Below are 20,000 nucleotides of genomic sequence, written 5' to 3'. Positions count from 1 at the left end.
CTAAAGAAAACGTGGATTTGTTTCATTTACATCATTGGTTCTCAAAGTGGTGTCCGGGGACCCCCAGGGGTACTTGAGGGGGTTCCAGGGGGTCCCCAGCTAAATGATGGATAGGAACCAAATGGACCCTTATGGGTCTGTAACTCTGAGAGTGTCCAAATGGAACCAAATGGACCCTAACGGGTCCATTTGGTTCCATTTGGACACTCTCAGAGTTAAATTAACATTGGTTTTACAATATTATAAATTGGGGTCCCAAGAGATATAAATGCCATTAAATGGGGGTCCGTAGCCTCTAATGCATGTCAAACTGGGGGTCCTTGAATTTAAAATGGTTGAGCATCACTGCTAGAGAGCCGTAAAAATCTTCTCCTATGGGGGTCCCTGGCTTATCTTTTCAAATGGGGGTCCGTGGGCTAATAAGGCTAAATTTGGGGGTCCTTGACATGAAAAAGTTTGAGAACCACTGCTCTACATTATAAATCATGTTACGACCAGGGAGGCTACGTTTAGGTAAGAACGTAAGAAACACAAGTCTTTATTTAGTAGATCTACAAATTGCACGTTGTCTTTTTGTAGATCGGTGCTCAGGGTTTAGGATTAGCGGTAAGGCGGTAAATAGCATCACAAAAAGAAGATGTCCTCACAAGTTTACCTGTGTGTGTGCGTGTGCGTGCGCTTGCGCGTGCGCGCGTGTGTGTGTGCGTGCTTGCGTGCGCGCGTGTGTGTGTGTGTGTGTGCGTGCTTGCGTGCTTGCGCGTGTGTGTGTGTGTGTGTGTGTGTGTGTGTGTGTGAGCTGTAAGGGATGTAAACATGGTTGTTAGTTAGATGTAATAATGTCTGTGTGTTTATCATGTGTGTTCAGTGTTTCAGTCACTCCTTTGAAGACTGGGAAACGATGCTAACCTCCCGTTCTGATCCTCCTCTCTCTCTCTCTCTCTCTCTCTCTCTCTCTCTCTCTCTCTCTCTCTCTCTCTCTCTCTCTCTCTCTAGTGGTAAAGAGCTAGAGTCTAGGGGTTCAAATCCACGGCGGTGTCATCCGTCTTTGTCCAGCGTCTATATGAACACAATTGACCCATGTTCGGGGGAGGGAAGCCGTGGGGGGAGGAGGAGGATATTAGTCACTGCAGTATTCCTACGGGCTGGGGGGGTGGGGGGGGGGGGGGGGAGCCTGTCAGCGGGGAGTGTTGGGCGGGAGGAGGAGTAGGGCGAATGAAGCCTCCCCATTGGCAGCTGAGCCATTGGGATACAAGAGCGCTCGTTGTTTTGTTTTGTTTAGTTTTTTTTTTGTTTGGTGTTTGGGCTTGGAAAGGACTGTGTGTGAACGGCTGTGTTGTTTCTAAATGTCATCTCTGTCCAGTGGAAACCTCATCATTATGTCCAAAACTGTTACTTTTCAAGATTCAAATTAACCCATTGAGACCTGAAGCCGATTCTACATGTCTCCTAAATCCCAACAGTTTTCTGAAAAACGTATGTTTCTATATCAGTGGTGCTCAATCTTTTTCATGTCAAGGACCCCCACAATTATATGTATTTGGCCGCGGACCCCCATCAAAATATTTTGTTCCAGGGACCCCCCAGAAGCAAAGATTTGAGTTAAAAATGTTCGCTTTAAAAATATATATATATTCAGAAGATGTGCGCACATTTTCACGATTTTTCAAAAATAGCAGATCTACAAGCTCGTAGCGCGGCACTCGGTGCCGCGCTATGAGCTTGTAGATCTGCTATTTTTGAATAGCCAAAGGTGTAAAATAATGCTTTTTAGCTCAAATCTAAAAATGACACAGTTCCAGGTCTTAATGGGTTAAACATCAAAAGTAGCAGATCTACAAGCTCGCGTTTCTAGCTTGTAGATCTGCTACTTTTGATGTATTTGTGACGCTGTGGTATGAGGGCATTCATTCTGTGGTATGAGGACGTTCATTCTGTGGTATGAGGGCGTTCATTCTGTGGTATGAGGCCGTTCATTCTGTGGTATGAGGGCGTTCATTCTGTGGTATGAGGACGTTCATTCTGTGGTATGAGGGTGTTCATTCTGTGGTATGAGGACGTTCATTCTGTGGTATGAGGACGTTCATTCTGTGGTATGAGGACGTTCATTCTGTGGTATGAGGACGTTCATTCTGTGGTATGAGGACGTTCATTCTGTGGTATGAGGACGTTCATTCTGTGGTATGAGGCTGTTCATTCTGTGGTATGAGGACGTTCATTCTGTGGTATGAGGGCGTTCATTCTGTGGTATGAGGACGTTCATTCTGTGGTATGAGGCTGTTCATTCTGTGGTATGAGGACGTTCATTCTGTGGTATGAGGGTGTTCATTCTGTGGTATGAGGACGTTCATTCTGTGGTATGAGGCTGTTCATTCTGTGGTATGAGGACGTTCATTCTGTGGTATGAGGGCCTTCATTCTGTGGTATGAGGACGTTCATTCTGTGGTATGAGGACGTTCATTCTGTGGTATGAGGACGTTCATTCTGTGGTATGAGGGCCTTCATTCTGTGGTATGAGGCTGTTCATTCTGTGGTATGAGGACGTTCATTCTGTGGTATGAGGCCGTTCATTCTGTGGTATGAGGCTGTTCATTCTGTGGTATGAGGACGTTCATTCTGTGGTATGAGGGCCTTCATTCTGTGGTATGAGGGCGTTCATTCTGTGGTATGAGGATGTTCATTCTGTGGTATGAGGGCCTTCATTCTGTGGTATGAGGGCCTTCATTCTGTGGTATGAGGCCGTTCATTCTGTGGTATGAGGCTGTTCATTCTGTGGTATGAGGACGTTCATTCTGTGGTATGAGGGCCTTCATTCTGTGGTATGAGGGCGTTCATTCTGTGGTATGAGGATGTTCATTCTGTGGTATGAGGGCCTTCATTCTGTGGTATGAGGCTGTTCATTCTGTGGTATGAGGACGTTCATTCTGTGGTATGAGGACGTTCATTCTGTGGTATGAGGATGTTCATTCTGTGGTATGAGGGCCTTCATTCTGTGGTATGAGGGCGTTCATTCTGTGGTATGAGGGCGTTCATTCTGTGGTATGAGGGCCTTCATTCTGTGGTATGAGGATGTTCATTCTGTGGTATGAGGGCGTTCATTCTGTGGTATGAGGCTGTTCATTCTGTGGTATGAGGACGTTCATTCTGTGGTATGAGGGCGTTCATTCTGTGGTATGAGGACGTTCATTCTGTGGTATGAGGACGTTCATTCTGTGGTATGAGGGCGTTCATTCTGTGGTATGAGGGCGTTCATTCTGTGGTATGAGGGCGTTCATTCTGTGGTATGAGGGCCTTCATTCTGTGGTATGAGGGCGTTCATTCTGTGGTATGAGGACGTTCATTCTGTGGTATGAGGCTGTTCATTCTGTGGTATGAGGACGTTCATTCTGTGGTATGAGGGCGTTCATTCTGTGGTATGAGGGCCTTCATTCTGTGGTATGAGGACGTTCATTCTGTGGTATGAGGGCGTTCATTCTGTGGTATGAGGGCCTTCATTCTGTGGTATGAGGACGTTCATTCTGTGGTATGAGGGCGTTCATTCTGTGGTATGAGGGTGTTCATTCTGTGGTATGAGGACGTTCATTCTGTGGTATGAGGACGTTCATTCTGTGGTATGAGGGCCTTCATTCTGTGGTATGAGGGTGTTCATTCTGTGGTATGAGGACGTTCATTCTGTGGTATGAGGGCCTTCATTCTGTGGTATGAGGCCGTTCATTCTGTGGTATGAGGGTGTTCATTCTGTGGTATGAGGACGTTCATTCTGTGGTATGAGGACGTTCATTCTGTGGTATGAGGACGTTCATTCTGTGGTATGAGGACGTTCATTCTGTGGTATGAGGACGTTCATTCTGTGGTATGAGGACGTTCATTCTGTGGTATGAGGGCCTTCATTCTGTGGTATGAGGGCGTTCATTCTGTGGTATGAGGATGTTCATTCTGTGGTATGAGGACGTTCATTCTGTGGTATGAGGACGTTCATTCTGTGGTATGAGGACGTTCATTCTGTGGTATGAGGATGTTCATTCTGTGGTATGAGGACGTTCATTCTGTGGTATGAGGACGTTCATTCTGTGGTATGAGGGCCTTCATTCTGTGGTATGAGGACGTTCATTCTGTGGTATGAGGGCCTTCATTCTGTGGTATGAGGGCCTTCATTCTGTGGTATGAGGACGTTCATTCTGTGGTATGAGGACGTTCATTCTGTGGTATGAGGACGTTCATTCTGTGGTATGAGGGCCTTCATTCTGTGGTATGAGGGCCTTCATTCTGTGGTATGAGGGCGTTCATTCTGTGGTATGAGGGCGTTCATTCTGTGGTATGAGGACGTTCATTCTGTGGTATGAGGACGTTCATTCTGTGGTATGAGGACGTTCATTCTGTGGTATGAGGACGTTCATTCTGTGGTATGAGGGCCTTCATTCTGTGGTATGAGGGCCTTCATTCTGTGGTATGAGGCTGTTCATTCTGTGGTATGAGGACGTTCATTCTGTGGTATGAGGATGTTCATTCTGTGGTATGAGGGCCTTCATTCTGTGGTATGAGGGCGTTCATTCTGTGGTATGAGGACGTTCATTCTGTGGTATGAGGGCCTTCATTCTGTGGTATGAGGATGTTCATTCTGTGGTATGAGGGCGTTCATTCTGTGGTATGAGGGCGTTCATTCTGTGGTATGAGGGTGTTCATTCTGTGGTATGAGGGCCTTCATTCTGTGGTATGAGGGCGTTCATTCTGTGGTATGAGGGCGTTCATTCTGTGGTATGAGGGTGTTCATTCTGTGGTATGAGGGCCTTCATTCTGTGGTATGAGGGCGTTCATTCTGTGGTATGAGGACGTTCATTCTGTGGTATGAGGGCCTTCATTCTGTGGTATGAGGGCGTTCATTCTGTGGTATGAGGGCGTTCATTCTGTGGTATGAGGGCGTTCATTCTGTGGTATGAGGGCCTTCATTCTGTGGTATGAGGACGTTCATTCTGTGGTATGAGGACGTTCATTCTGTGGTATGAGGACGTTCATTCTGTGGTATGAGGACGTTCATTCTGTGGTATGAGGACGTTCATTCTGTGGTATGAGGACGTTCATTCTGTGGTATGAGGGTGTTCATTCTGTGGTATGGGGCTGTTCATTCTGTGGTATGAGGGCGTTCATTCTGTGGTATGAGGGCGTTCATTCTGTGGTATGAGGACGTTCATTCTGTGGTATGAGGGCGTTCATTCTGTGGTATGAGGACGTTCATTCTGTGGTATGAGGACGTTCATTCTGTGGTATGAGGACGTTCATTCTGTGGTATGAGGGTGTTCATTCTGTGGTATGGGGCTGTTCATTCTGTGGTATGAGGGCGTTCATTCTGTGGTATGAGGGCGTTCATTCTGTGGTATGAGGACGTTCATTCTGTGGTATGAGGACGTTCATTCTGTGGTATGAGGGCGTTCATTCTGTGGTATGAGGACGTTCATTCTGTGGTATGAGGACGTTCATTCTGTGGTATGAGGGCGTTCATTCTGTGGTATGAGGACGTTCATTCTGTGGTATGAGGACGTTCATTCTGTGGTATGAGGGCCTTCATTCTGTGGTATGAGGGCCTTCATTCTGTGGTATGAGGACGTTCATTCTGTGGTATGAGGACGTTCATTCTGTGGTATGAGGGCGTTCATTCTGTGGTATGAGGGCGTTCATTCTGTGGTATGAGGGCGTTCATTCTGTGGTATGAGGGCCTTCATTCTGTGGTATGAGGACGTTCATTCTGTGGTATGAGGACGTTCATTCTGTGGCAGAGGCCGTTCATTCTGTGGTATGAGGACGTTCATTCTGTGGTATGAGGGCGTTCATTCTGTGGTATGAGGACGTTCATTCTGTGGTATGAGGACGTTCATTCTGTGGTATGAGGGCGTTCATTCTGTGGTATGAGGACGTTCATTCTGTGGTATGAGGGCGTTCATTCTGTGGTATGAGGACGTTCATTCTGTGGTATGAGGACGTTCATTCTGTGGTATGAGGGCGTTCATTCTGTGGTATGAGGACGTTCATTCTGTGGTATGAGGGCCTTCATTCTGTGGTATGAGGGCGTTCATTCTGTGGTATGAGGGCCTTCATTCTGTGGTATGAGGGCGTTCATTCTGTGTGGTATGAGGGTGTTCATTCTGTGGTATGAGGGCGTTCATTCTGTGGTATGAGGGCCTTCATTCTGTGGTATGAGGGTGTTCATTCTGTGGTATGAGGGCCTTCATTCTGTGGTATGAGGGCCTTCATTCTGTGGTATGAGGACGTTCATTCTGTGGTATGAGGGCCTTCATTCTGTGGTATGAGGGCCTTCATTCTGTGGTATGAGGGCCTTCATTCTGTGGTATGAGGACGTTCATTCTGTGGTATGAGGGCCTTCATTCTGTGGTATGAGGGCGTTCATTCTGTGGTATGAGGGTGTTCATTCTGTGGTATGAGGGCCTTCATTCTGTGGTATGAGGGCGTTCATTCTGTGGTATGAGGGCGTTCATTCTGTGGTATGAGGATGTTCATTCTGTGGTATGAGGACGTTCATTCTGTGGTATGAGGACGTTCATTCTGTGGTATGAGGGCGTTCATTCTGTGGTATGAGGGTGTTCATTCTGTGGTATGAGGGCCTTCATTCTGTGGTATGAGGGCGTTCATTCTGTGGTATGAGGGCGTTCATTCTGTGGTATGAGGATGTTCATTCTGTGGTATGAGGACGTTCATTCTGTGGTATGAGGACGTTCATTCTGTGGTATGAGGACGTTCATTCTGTGGTATGAGGGAGTTCATTCTGTGGTATGAGGACGTTCATTCTGTGGTATGAGGACGTTCATTCTGTGGTATGAGGGCGTTCATTCTGTGGTATGAGGACGTTCATTCTGTGGTATGAGGACGTTCATTCTGTGGTATGAGGACGTTCATTCTGTGGTATGAGGGCGTTCATTCTGTGGTATGAGGACGTTCATTCTGTGGTATGAGGGTGTTCATTCTGTGGTATGAGGGCCTTCATTCTGTGGTATGAGGGTGTTCATTCTGTGGTATGAGGGCCTTCATTCTGTGGTATGAGGACGTTCATTCTGTGGTATGAGGACGTTCATTCTGTGGTATGAGGGCGTTCATTCTGTGGTATGAGGACGTTCATTCTGTGGTATGAGGGCGTTCATTCTGTGGTATGAGGCCGTTCATTCTGTGGTATGAGGGCGTTCATTCTGTGGTATGAGGGTGTTCATTCTGTGGTATGAGGGCGTTCATTCTGTGGTATGAGGGCGTTCATTCTGTGGTATGAGGGCGTTCATTCTGTGGTATGAGGGCGTTCATTCTGTGGTATGAGGGCGTTCATTCTGTGGTATGAGGATGTTCATTCTGTGGTATGAGGGCGTTCATTCTGTGGTATGAGGGCGTTCATTCTGTGGTATGAGGGCGTTCATTCTGTGGTATGAGGATGTTCATTCTGTGGTATGAGGGAGTTCATTCTGTGGTATGAGGGTGTTCATTCTGTGGTATGAGGCCGTTCATTCTGTGGTATGGGGGCGTTCATTCTGTGGTATGAGGGCCTTCATTCTGTGGTATGAGGATGTTCATTCTGTGGTATGAGGGCGTTCATTCTGTGGTATGAGGGCGTTCATTCTGTGGTATGAGGGCGTTCATTCTGTGGTATGAGGATGTTCATTCTGTGGTATGAGGGCGTTCATTCTGTGGTATGAGGGCGTTCATTCTGTGGTATGAGGATGTTCATTCTGTGGTATGAGGGCGTTCATTCTGTGGTATGAGGGCGTTCATTCTGTGGTATGAGGGCCTTCATTCTGTGGTATGAGGGCTTTCATTCTGTGGTATGAGGGCGTGTTCATTCTGTGGTATGAGGGCCTTCATTCATGAAAGAAAAAGACGAAAAGTGAAAATATGGAGATTTGCAGTGGTGCAAAATAACTAACTGCATTTACTCAAGTACTGTACTTAAGTAAGAAAATTGAGGTACTTTTACTTCACTGGAGTATATCCAATGTTGACTGCTTTTACTTCTACTCCACTACATCTTCAAGTCAGGTTGATACTTTTACTTAACCCATTAAGACCTGGAACTGTGTCATTTTTAGATTTGAGCTAAAAAAGCATTATTTTACACCTTTGGCTATTCAAAAATAGCAGATCTACAAGCTCGTAGCGCGGCACCGAGTGCCGCGCTACGAGCTTGTAGATCTGCTATTTTTGAAAAATCGTGAAAATGTGTGCAAATCTTTGAATATATATATTTTTTTAAAGCGAACATTTTGAACTCAAATCTTTGCTTCTGGGGGGGTCCCTGGAACAACATATTTTGATGGGGGTCCGCAGGCCAAATACATATCATTTTGGGGGTCCTTGACATGAAAAAGATTGAGCACCACTGATACAGAAACATACGCTTTTCAGAAAACTGTTGAGATTTAGGAGACATTTAGAACCGGCTTCAGGTCTCAATGGGTTAAAGTACAAAATGTGAGTATAGGCTACTTTTTACACCGCTGTTGATATGCTATACAAATAAAGGTGACTTGACCCTCTCTCTCTTCCTCTCTCCCCCCCCCCCCCCCCCCCCTCCCTCCATGCAGTTTGTTCTCAGTACTCTCGCGGCGTCTTCGCCATCTTCGGCCTGTACGACAAGCGCTCTGTCCACACGCTGACGTCGTTCTGCGGGGCGCTGCACATCAGCCTCATCACCCCCTCCTTCCCCACCGAGGGGGACAGCCAGTTCACCCTGCAGCTCCGCCCCTCACACAGGGGGGCGCTGCTCTCCCTGCTGGACCACTACGACTGGAACAAGTTCGTCTTCCTGTACGACACCGACCGGGGTGAGTAGCGTAGCGGCAACGTGACACCACGCCCCCCCCCCCCCCCCCCCCCCCCGTCATGAGTAAAGCCAGTGGCGTGCACAGACATTTTGAGGGGCAGGTGCTCAAGTAAATTATACTATTTTTTGTTTACTTGGTCTGCTCTTTTTTCCCTCTACACCTATACCTCTTTGCCAAAAATAGCAGATCTACAAGCCCACAACGCCTCGCAGCGCGAGGCGTTGTGGGCTTGTAGATCTGATATTTTTGGCTAAAGTTCTCCTCAGAAAAGGGATGCTAGGTTTCGAGTGGTTATGGTAAAAAGAAAAATCATATCACATAAAGATTTGGCGGACCCCCTGTAGTAACTCTGAAGACCCCCTAGGGGTCCCGGACCCCCTGTTGAAGACCCCTGCTGTAAACTGGAAAAAAAACAAGCATTTTTTTTCTTTTTTTCAAAAGGGCACTTCTGGTCAAGAGGGCAAAGGGCAGGTGCTCTAGCACCACCTAGAGTCTATCTGTGCACGTCCCTGAGTAAAGTGGTGCCTGCTCCCTGTTTGATGAGCGTGTGCTGACATTCGCCTGAATGCTGGCATTCAGGCGGTACTACTATGTTTGAGTTTGTGCTGGCATTCAGGCGGTACTACTTTGTTTGAGTGTGTGCATGGCATTCAGGCGGTACTATTATGTTTGAGTGTGTGGATGGCATTCAGGCGGTACTACTTTGTTTGAGTGTGTGCATGGCATTCAGGCGGTACTACTTTGTTTGAGTGTGTGCATGGCATTCAGGCGGTACTACTTTGTTTGAGTGTGTTTATGGCATTCAGGCGGTACTACTTTGTTTGAGTGTGTGCATGACATTCAGGCGGTACTACTTTGTTTGAGTGTGTGCATGGCATTCAGGCGGTACTACTTTGTTTGAGTGTGTGCATGGCATTCAGGCGGTACTACTTTGTTTGAGTGTGTGCATGGCATTCAGGCGGTACTACTTTGTTTGAGTGTGTGCATGGCATTCAGGCGGTACTACTATGTTTGAGTGTGTGCTGGCATTCAGGCGGTACTACTTTGTTTGAGTGTGTGCTGGCATTCAGGCGGTACTACTTTGTTTGAGTGTGTGCATGGCATTCAGGCGGTACTACTATGTTTGAGTTTGTGCTGGCATTCAGGCGGTACTACTTTGTTTGAGTGTGTGCATGGCATTCAGGCGGTACTACTATAATTGAGTGTGTGCTGGCATTCAGGCGGTACTACTTTGTTTGAGTGTGTGCATGGCATTCAGGCGGTACTACTTTGTTTGAGTGTGTGCATGGCATTCAGGCGGTACTACTTTGTTTGAGTGTGTGCATGGCATTCAGGCGGTACTACTTTGTTTGAGTGTGTGCATGGCATTCAGGCGGTACTACTATGTTTGAGTGTGTGCTGGCATTCAGGCGGTACTACTTTGTTTGAGTGTGTGCATGGCATTCAGGCGGTACTACTTTGTTTGAGTGTGTGCATGGCATTCAGGCGGTACTACTTTGTTTGAGTGTGTGCATGGCATTCAGGCGGTACTACTTTGTTTGAGTGTGTGCATGGCATTCAGGCGGTACTACTATGTTTGAGTGTGTGCTGGCATTCAGGCGGTACTACTTTGTTTGAGTGTGTGCATGGCATTCAGGCGGTACTACTATGTTTGAGTGTGTGCTGGTATTCAGGTGGTACTACTTTGTTTGAGTGTGTGCTGGCATTCAGGCGGTTCTACTCTATGTATGCTGATTAGAGTAATGGTCAGTGAGTCATTCAAAATGTTATAAACATGTAGTGGCTCATACAGTATACATGTGCAATGTAGGTATATTGAGTTACTTTGAAGTATTTTCAATTATTTGATGAACTTTTAAGTAGTTATACTTAAATTCGTATTTCTTACTGACTTTTATGACCTTTAAGTATTTGTTGAACTAATGTTGACTACTTTTAGGTATTTGTTTTACTCATCTTTGTTACTTTTAATTATTTTTACTCAACTGATTTACTTTCAAGTATTAAGATTTGGGATCCAGTCCCTTAACTCATTGACTGCAATTGATGATGATGATGAAGAAAAGAGCACATAGATCACAACACAAAGTGATTTTGACAGCAGATTTGCATTTAGTTTTAGTCTTTTGAATAAAATTCAATACATTTCTTTTGGTCATATTTTAGTCATCTGAAATGTTTTAGTTTTGGTCTTGTGTCAAATAAATCTACAGTTGGTTTAGTCGACTAGAATGTATTGTGGCGGTGCCTTGATGGCGTCGTAATGGCTCATTTTACACTGTGGTTGCATGCTGAAAATAGACGATCTACATGCTCATAACTTGTGTGAGCTTGTAGATCTGCTATTTTCAGAGCGCAACATTCGAGCGCAACCGAACATAAAATGACTTGTCTTTTAGTTCTACTGGATCTCTTCTCCACTAGATCCCTCACTAACATTTTAGTCTAGTTTTTATTTGTTGACACAATTGTCAATATATTTAGTCATAGTTGTAGTCATCGTAGCTTACTTAATATTTAGTTTTTATTTAGTTTTCGTCAGTGAAAAAAAGTATAGTCGACGGACATTTTTCGTCTAAGGTTTTAGTCTCATCCCTGTGGGACTCTGCAGAGCCACTAGTACAAGACGTATTGCTTTAAATGCCATAACAACACTGTCCTGTGGAAAACTTGTAAATCCCTCTAAATAATAACCTGTGTATATGATAAAACCCACAGAAACTACTCTCACTGTCAAAACATATTCAAACTAGCCGATCTAAAAGCTCAGAACGCATAATGGTACAACGTGTTGTGAGCTTGTAGATCGGCTATTTTTGCTATTTTCGCGCGGTACTCTCTTGTACAATGGAGTAGGACATAAATCTACAGGGGAAGAAAACCCATAAACGGTTGAAATATGAAGTTACAAGTTTTCTGCCTGACGGCAACGATAAATCTTGATCCGTCTCAGTCTCTCTCGCTCTCTCTCTCACTCTTGCCCTCTCTCTGTCTAGTTCTCTCTATCTTCTCTCTCTCTCTCTCTCTCTCTCTCTCTCTCTCTCTCTCTCTCTCTGTCTCTCTCTCTCTCTCTCTCGCTCTCTGTCTAGCTCTCTCTGTCTAGCTCTCTCTGTCTTTCTCTCACTCTTTCTCTCTCTCTCTCTCTCTCTCTCTCTCTCTCTCTCTCTCTCTCTCTCTCTCTCTCTCTCTCTCTCTCTCTCTCTCTGTGTGAGCTGTAAGAGTGCTGGGGCGTATCTGTTCTGAAACCTCTCTGTACTGTAACATGTGTTAGGTCCTGGTGCCGAAATTGTCAGCAGGAAGCCTGTTTGGTGCTGAATAGACAGCTCCCTGTAAACACTGTAGTGTCTCTGTCCATGGTGCTGAATAGACAGCTCCCTGTAAACACTGTAGTGTCTCTGTCCATGGTGCTGAATAGACAGCTCCCTGTAAACACTGTAGTGTCTCTGTCCATGGTTCTGATGTGATGCAGTCAGTCAGTCAGTCATCCATTCTATGTCACAAAAAGGTAGCAAACATAGCCGATCTACAAGCTCAAAACACATCGTACTGTGACTCGTTTTGATCTTGTAGATCGGTAGTGACTCTGTCCATGGTGCTGAATGGACAGCTCCCTGTACTTAACATGTTAGATGTAGTGACTCTGTCCATGGTGCTGAATGGACAGCTCCCTGTATATAACATGTTAGATGTAGTGACTCTGTCCATGGTGCTGAATGGACAGCTCTCTGTATATAACATGTTAGATGTAGTGACTCTGTCCATGGTGCTGAAGGGACAGCTCCCTGTACTTAACATGTTAGATGTAGTGACTCTGTCCATGGTGCTGAATGGACAGCTCCCTGTATATAACATGTTAGATGTAGTGACTCTGTCCATGGTGCTGAATGGACAGCTCCCTGTATATAACATGTTAGATGTAGTGACTCTGTCCATGGTGCTGAATGGACAGCTCCCTGTATATAACATGTTAGATGTAGTGACTCTGTCCATGGTGCTGAATGGACAGCTCCCTGTATATAACATGTTAGATGTAGTGACTCTGTCCATGGTGCTGAAGGGACAGCTCCCTGTACTTAACATGTTAGATGTAGTGACTCTGTCCATGGTGCTGAAGGGACAGCTCCCTGTATATAATGTTAGATGTAGTGACTCTGTCCATGGTGCTGAAGGGACAGCTCCCTGTATATAACATGTTAGATGTAGTGACTCTGTCCATGGTGCTGAACTGAGCATTGAGCCAGCCTGTGTGAGTGGTGCTGAGCGGACAGCTCCACAGCAGCTTGTTGCGTTCGGCCCGCGCCAAACGTTCTGCTCACGTTTCTTTGCTGTTGTCACCAACGCGGCACGTTGTGAGCTTGTAGATCTGCTATTTTCAAATAGCCAAAGTATAGAATATATATATATATATATTAAGTGGTTAATATGTTTCATAAAATCATATCATAATGTATATCTGAAAAGTAACTATTAACTAAATCTTTCAAATAATTGTGGAGTATAGTACAAACACCTCAAAATTGTACTTAAGTACAGTACTTCAGTAAATGTACTTAGTTACTTTCCACCACTGCTGTTTAGCAGCCTACTGCCAGTGTCCTTGTGGCTGAGCTGCCACCCTCCATATGGCATCTGAAACAGTCGCATTTGCATACATTATGCATAATTTATGCATACTAATACATTTCCGAGGTACCGCGAGATTCAACTGAAAGAGGAAAAAAGAACCCCTCTATTTAACTAAATCAATTTTGATTCAGTTATGCTTTTGCTCTGACAAGCTGCACTCACACTGGGCTTTTTGACTTTTGTCCCCGACTCTTAAAAGCATTTAACTGTCGGGGTGTTTTTTTCCCTCTCCTTTGATCCCTTGGGCAGTGATTAGCACCATTAGCTGATGAAAAGAGTGGCAGCTTTAAACCGTTAAGAGCGGGAACGCGTCTGTGTCCTTTAAGCTTGAGAACCACTGATATTATAGCTTTTCAAAAAACTGTTAAGATTTAGAAGACAATTTGTAGAAGCAAATATTTGAGTTAAAAATGTTTAAAAAATAAATATATATATATATATATATATATATATATATATATGTATATGTATATGTATATGTATATATATATATATATATATATATATATATATATATATATATTCAACAATTTGCACCCATTTTCACAATAAAAAAAATAGCAGATCTACAAGCTCATAGTGCGGCACTCGGTGCCGCACTATGAGCTTGTAGATCTGCTATTTCTGAATAGCCCAAATAAATCTTGAAAAATAACACAGATGTGTTCCCCGTCGTAATGGGTTAAAAGTGCTCAAAGACTAACAAAAGGGAAGAAAGAAAACGACATTCGTGGCAAAAAATGATATTCCACTTACCCTCTGCTTTTCCAGGCAATAGCAGAAAGAAAGCCTCCATATTTTTCATATTTTCTTTTTCTGAAAACTGCTTATAGGAGAGTTCTGCTCCCACGCTGCACCGCACAGCAAAACACTTTTTTTCCACTGATCTAAGCTAGAAAGCAGCTGTGTGGAAAATAACTAGTAGGAACCAACAAGGTCAAAGTTGAACCCCTATGGTTCATGAAAGACTATTATTTAATTATTTGTCTTTTCAATGTAGAGGAGCCACTTATTGTTTACCCTCTTTTCTCCCCAATGTATGACAATGAACACTTCTGTGTTGTCACTGCAGTCTATCCTTACTGGCTCACCTGCCAGTGAGGAGCAAAGTTATGATAGTTTTAGATTTTTCATTTTATAGTTTAAGTTTGTTTTGAATATTCTTGTTCTAATTCAGTTTACTTGTTTTTATTAGTTTTTATTTTTGAAAATTCTAAAACTAAGTTTTAGTTAGTTTTCATTAGTTTTAGTTTTGTATACACTGGGTTATTTGCAGGTAGAGTTAAGTAGAGTGAGAGAGTTAAGTATTATGCACTTAGTTATTTTCCACCACTGAAACACACACACACACACACACACACATATGAAGAGAGTGGACCCTCACTCAAATGTAGGGATTTAAACCGAATTTTGAAGTTGAAGCGACTATGACAGGTTGCACATGAACAGCCAGTCTAGATTAATGTTCTGTTCCATTCTGAATGTAACATTAATCACTTAAAACAGTGCGATAAGAAAATAAGAATAAATACAGAGAAAATGCTACCGTAAAATCATTCATTAACCAAACTAGGCTTTTCGCCTTTTCTTTTTAATGCTTAATCACAATCATATTGTAACGGTTAATTGGATTTTAATGACGTGGCATTGTAATGTGCTGCAATCAATCATACTTGGTTTACAATTTTCGGGACGCAATTATTTTCTATAATGGGTCTGTGTGTTAGGAGAGATCACAAGAGCTGAACAGGGGATTTCCACCGCAGCTGTAACACATCATCATCAGTGGTGGAAAGTAACTAAGTATATTTACTCAAGTACTATACTTAAGCACAATTTTGGAGTATTTTTTACTTTACTGGAGTATTTCCAATTGTCTATACTTTTACTTCTACTCCACTACATCTCAGAGGCAAATATTGTACTTTTACTCCACTCCAGTTAGATAAAAGACGACGGGGAACGTCACTCCATTGTATCTCCCAGATGAGATGGCCAGATTGGCCAAATCTTCCTCTTGTAGCTATCTGGCCCGGGGATTGGTTCAGACACACACACACACGCACGCACGCACGCACGCACGCACGCACGCACGCACGCACGCACACACGCACGCACGCACACACACACACACACACACACACACACACACACACACACACACACACACACACACGCACACACAGTATTGACCGACATGTAGGACTGACCACATGCATGGCTGAGCCCGGTCAATGAGCTGCCAGCCTCATCCTCTGCCTCAAAGCACCGCCAATACCACTGGGAGTGTGTGTGTGTGTGTGTGTGTGTGTGTGTGTGTGTGTGTGTGTGTGTGTGTGTGTGTGTGTGTGTGTGTGTGTGTGTGTGTGTGTGTGTGTGTGTGTGTGTGTGTGTGTGTGTGTGTGTGTGTGTGTGTGTGTGTTTGTGAGTGAATGTATGTTCTTTTTCATCATTATTTAAAAATATATATATTTGTAGTGAAAATAGCAGATCTACAAGCTGACAACGGCTCGTACGATGAAGTAGGGCATTAATTTATGAACACAAACTTAACCAAAAAGAGATTGTGATTAAATAATAACCACACCCCCAATCCACTGGAATACAGGTTACTATTCTGCTTTTACCTTGAGGAGATGTTTAGGAGGTTTTCACCGGACAGCAATCTGGGAACCCAGATCTAACTGAAAATGAAAAACAGCGACCTCTGCTGTTTGTTCTATCTCAGTTAGGCTCTGGGCTGAAGAAAACGCAGCACACGTGCGCAAGGAAACCGGGGTTTTGGTTTGCCCTCAGCGCTCCACTTCCGGTGGTGCGACTATGTTTTCATTCCCACTAACAATATTTCTACACGGAACACTAACACCACTTCTCCCAGAGAACATGGATGGTTTTGGTTATAAGCCCACTTGTTTCTATGATGAAAGAATAAGTTAAAATGTGAATATCTTTCCGTGGTTTTGTCTGCTCCGAGGACGCTATTGTTAAATGAGTTTCGGTTAGTTTCGAGGGGGGAAGGGTCGACGGACACGTGAATCCCGCCCACTACATTTGATTGGGTAAAGCGCGGCCTGCTTCCTGATCTGATGGCACGCCCACTTTTAACCAATGCGCACGGGTTGTCAACACGGCTACCGACAGATTCAAACGTAGAGCAGAATCTGTTCTTGAGAGATTAACCTGACAGAGATGGAGAGGAGAATAGAATAGAGGAGCTATAGAGCGTTGGTTCTCGAAGTGGGGTCCGGGGACCCCCAGGGGTACCTGAGGGGGTTCCAGGGGGTCCCCAGCTAAATGGAGGATAGTTAGGAACCAAATGGACCCTTATGGGTGTGTAACTCTGAGAGTGTACAAATGGAACCAAATGGACCCTAACGGGTCCATTTGGTTCCATTTGTACACTCTCAGAGTTACATTAACATTGATTTTACAATATAAATTGGGTCCCAGGAATAGAAATGCCATTAAATGGGGGTCGCCTAATGCATTTAAACTGGGGGTCCTCTTGAAATTAAAATGGTTGAGAATCACTGCTAGCTGGCAGTGAAAAATCTTCTCTTATGGGGGTCCCTGGCATATATTTTTGAAATGGGGGTCCGCGGGCTAATAAGTGTCAATTTGGGGGTCCTTGAGATGAAAAAGTTTGAGAACCACTGTTATAGAGTACGAAAGTCCTGACGTCACTGGTTCATCCCCTGGGTCATAAAGTCATGTCTCTATGGAGAATAACATTCGGTCATCTTAGAATCGTCTCATATAAGAATTTTGGTCCAAAAATAAACAAAGTGTCTCTGTGATATTATCAGGGAGGAGGTTCTGTATGGTTTATGATAGTCAGTCACTTATATTTCATACAGTCTGTTTCTGATGAACATTTAACTAATTATAGAGTAGAATAGAGGAGGGAGAGGAGAGGAGAATAGTGCTGCTCCTTCTGTGTGAATACTGTGAGGAGGAGCTGCTGCTCCTTCTGTGTGAATACTGTGAGGAGGAGGTGCTCCTTCTGTGTGAATACTGTGAGGAGGAGGTGCTGCTCCTTCTGTGTGAATACTGTGAGGAGGAGGTGCTCCTTCTGTGTGAATACTGTGAGGAGGAGGTGCTGCTCCTTCTGTGTGAATACTGTGAGGAGGAGGTGCTCCTTCTGTGTGAATACTGTGAGGAGGAGGTGCTCCTTCTGTGTGAATACTGTGAGGAGGAGGTGCTCCTTCTGTGTGAATACTGTGAGGAGGAGCAGCTCCTTCTGTGTGAATACTGTTCCTACTGAGGAGGAGCTGCTCCTTCTGTGTGAATACTGTTCCTACTGAGGAGGAGCAGGGAGAGGAGGGAGCAGAGCAATGAGGAGAGAGGACGACACAACGCTGCTTCAAGGCTAAAGATTAGACAACACACACACGCACACACACATATTCTGACTCACTTCCCATTCAGCCTTCTCCCTAGATAACATCCTTCCACTACGCACAATACTGCAAACCTCACACACACACACGCACGCACGCACGCACGCACGCACGCACGCACGCACGCACGCACGCACGCACGCACGCGCACACTCCTCCCACACAGCTGGTATCTGCCCCCTAGTGTTGATGTGTGGTAGTGCTCTACCAGTAGAACATGGTGAACAGTCAGGCTGCTGCCCTGAGCGTCTCTGTGTGTCTCTGATGATACACACACACACACACACACACACACACACACACACACACACACACACACACACACACACACACACACACACACACACACACACACACACACACACACACACACACAGCTGTGCTGTCCCCTCGGGGCCAACACATTTATCAGCTGGTAATCAGCCAGTAGTCCAGCGTTCTGCTCTGCTCTCCTCCTCCGCCTAGGCTGTGTGTGTGTGTGTGTGTGTGTGTGTGTGTGTGTGTGTGTGTCCGGCCACATGGCTCTCAGTTCCTCTCCGCCACAGTCTGACATGATGGGACACCATGGTTATTATTACACTCTACCACATTACCCTCACCACACATCTCTGTGTGTGTGTGTGTGTGTGTGTGTGTGTGTGTGTGTGTGTGTGTGTGTGTGTGTGTGTGTGTGTGTGTGTGTGTGTGTGTGTGTGTGTGTGTGTGTGCCTGGCTAATATGAAGTGAATAAAGGAGAGACAACACGGTGTAATACATATGAACAGCAATACCTTTAATTACATTTGAATAAAGTGCTGGTGTCTGTCGTGGTTTGAGACGAGGTTTCATACCGATGGAATGCAAAACGTTGAAATACTGTTTCAAACGTTTATACCAAAGCTGTAGCCTTTCCTATATATGGATGTGTAACTATTTGTGACAGTACATGCACCATGTGTACAGTTCCCTAAGCCAGTGGTTCTCAAACTTTTTCGTGCCAAGGACCCCCAAATAGAGACTTATTAGCCCGCGGACCCCCATTTGAAAAGATAAGCCAGAGACCCCCATAATAGAAGATTTTTACGGCTCTCTAGCAGTGATTTCAACCATTTTAATTTCAAGGACCCCCAGTTTGACATGCATTAGAGGCTACGGACCCCCATTTAATGGCATGTATGTCTCTGGGACCCCAATTCATATTGTAAAAGCAATGTTAATTTAACTCTGAGAGTGTACAAATGGAACCAAATGGACCCGTTAGGGTCCATTTGGTTCCATTTGTACACTCTCTGAGTTACAGACCCATAAGGGTCCATTTGGTCCCTGTCCATCATTTAGCTGGGGACCCCCTGGAACCCTCTCAAGTACCCCTGGGGGTCCCCGGACCCCACTTTGAGAACCAATGCCCTAAGCCAGGGGTTCTCAACCTTTTCAGACCCCCAAAATAATGATATTATTTCCCGCGACCCCCCGCGTGCACGCGTGCGGTCCCGTTCGCGCGTGCGAGCGGTCCCGTTCGCGCGCGCGAAGGTTATTTAATTATAATAGGTTATTTGATAATTGTTTATTATCAAAACATTTTTGCAAAAAGTGGGTAAATTGAGTAAATTAACTGATAAAACATGAATTAATGATAACATAAAAAAATATTTTGTGAAAAAAAAAATAATAATAATAATAATTTTTCAAATTCACCAAAAAATCTGGCGACCCCCCCAAATTATTTGGCAACCCCCCTGGGGGTCGCGACCCCCAGGTTGAGAACCACTGCCCTAAGCTAGTCCTCCCTCTAAGAGAGAGAGAGAGAGAGAGAGAGAGAGAGAGAGAGATAATATCTTGTTAGTGTCGGGCAGAAACCTTGTATCTCCATATTTCAGTTCTTTGGTGTTTCTTTTCGTAACTTAATGCCCTACAATGGTGTTGTACAAAAGCAGTGAAAATAGCAGATCTATAAACTGACAACGTGTCGCATCGTGACACGTTGTGACGCTATTTAAACATGTGGCACGGCAAGGCTTACCCTCAAAAGTAGCGGAAATAGGAGATCTACAAGCTCACAACGCGTGTATCTTCATGCCGATGGCTTCCATTGTAAATAAATGGTAGGTTGTATCTTTGTATCTTCATGTGGATGGTCTCCATTGTAAATGAACGTTAGCCTGTAGCTGTGTATCAGCCGGTGTGA

General features: G+C 44.7%; 1 protein-coding gene across 2 annotated transcripts in view; it reads left to right on the top strand.

Moving 5' to 3' along the window:
• gria4b (glutamate receptor, ionotropic, AMPA 4b) overlaps window positions 1-20,000 on the top strand; it is a gene marked incomplete at both ends in the record, with an annotated part of 207,734 nt that overhangs the window by 85,997 nt on the left and 101,737 nt on the right. For both annotated transcript variants that reach the window (XM_084075047.1, XM_084075048.1), the window contains one exon: window positions 8,571-8,810. In XM_084075047.1, the coding sequence (XP_083931173.1) occupies window positions 8,571-8,810 (240 nt within the window). The remainder of the gene's footprint in view (window positions 1-8,570; window positions 8,811-20,000) is intronic.

This window comes from Gymnoscopelus microlampas, assembly GCF_963454915.1.
Source record: "Gymnoscopelus microlampas genome assembly, chromosome: 12".
Lineage (NCBI taxonomy): Eukaryota > Metazoa > Chordata > Actinopteri > Myctophiformes > Myctophidae > Gymnoscopelus > Gymnoscopelus microlampas.
This window is presented reverse-complemented; position numbering and strand designations above follow the sequence as displayed.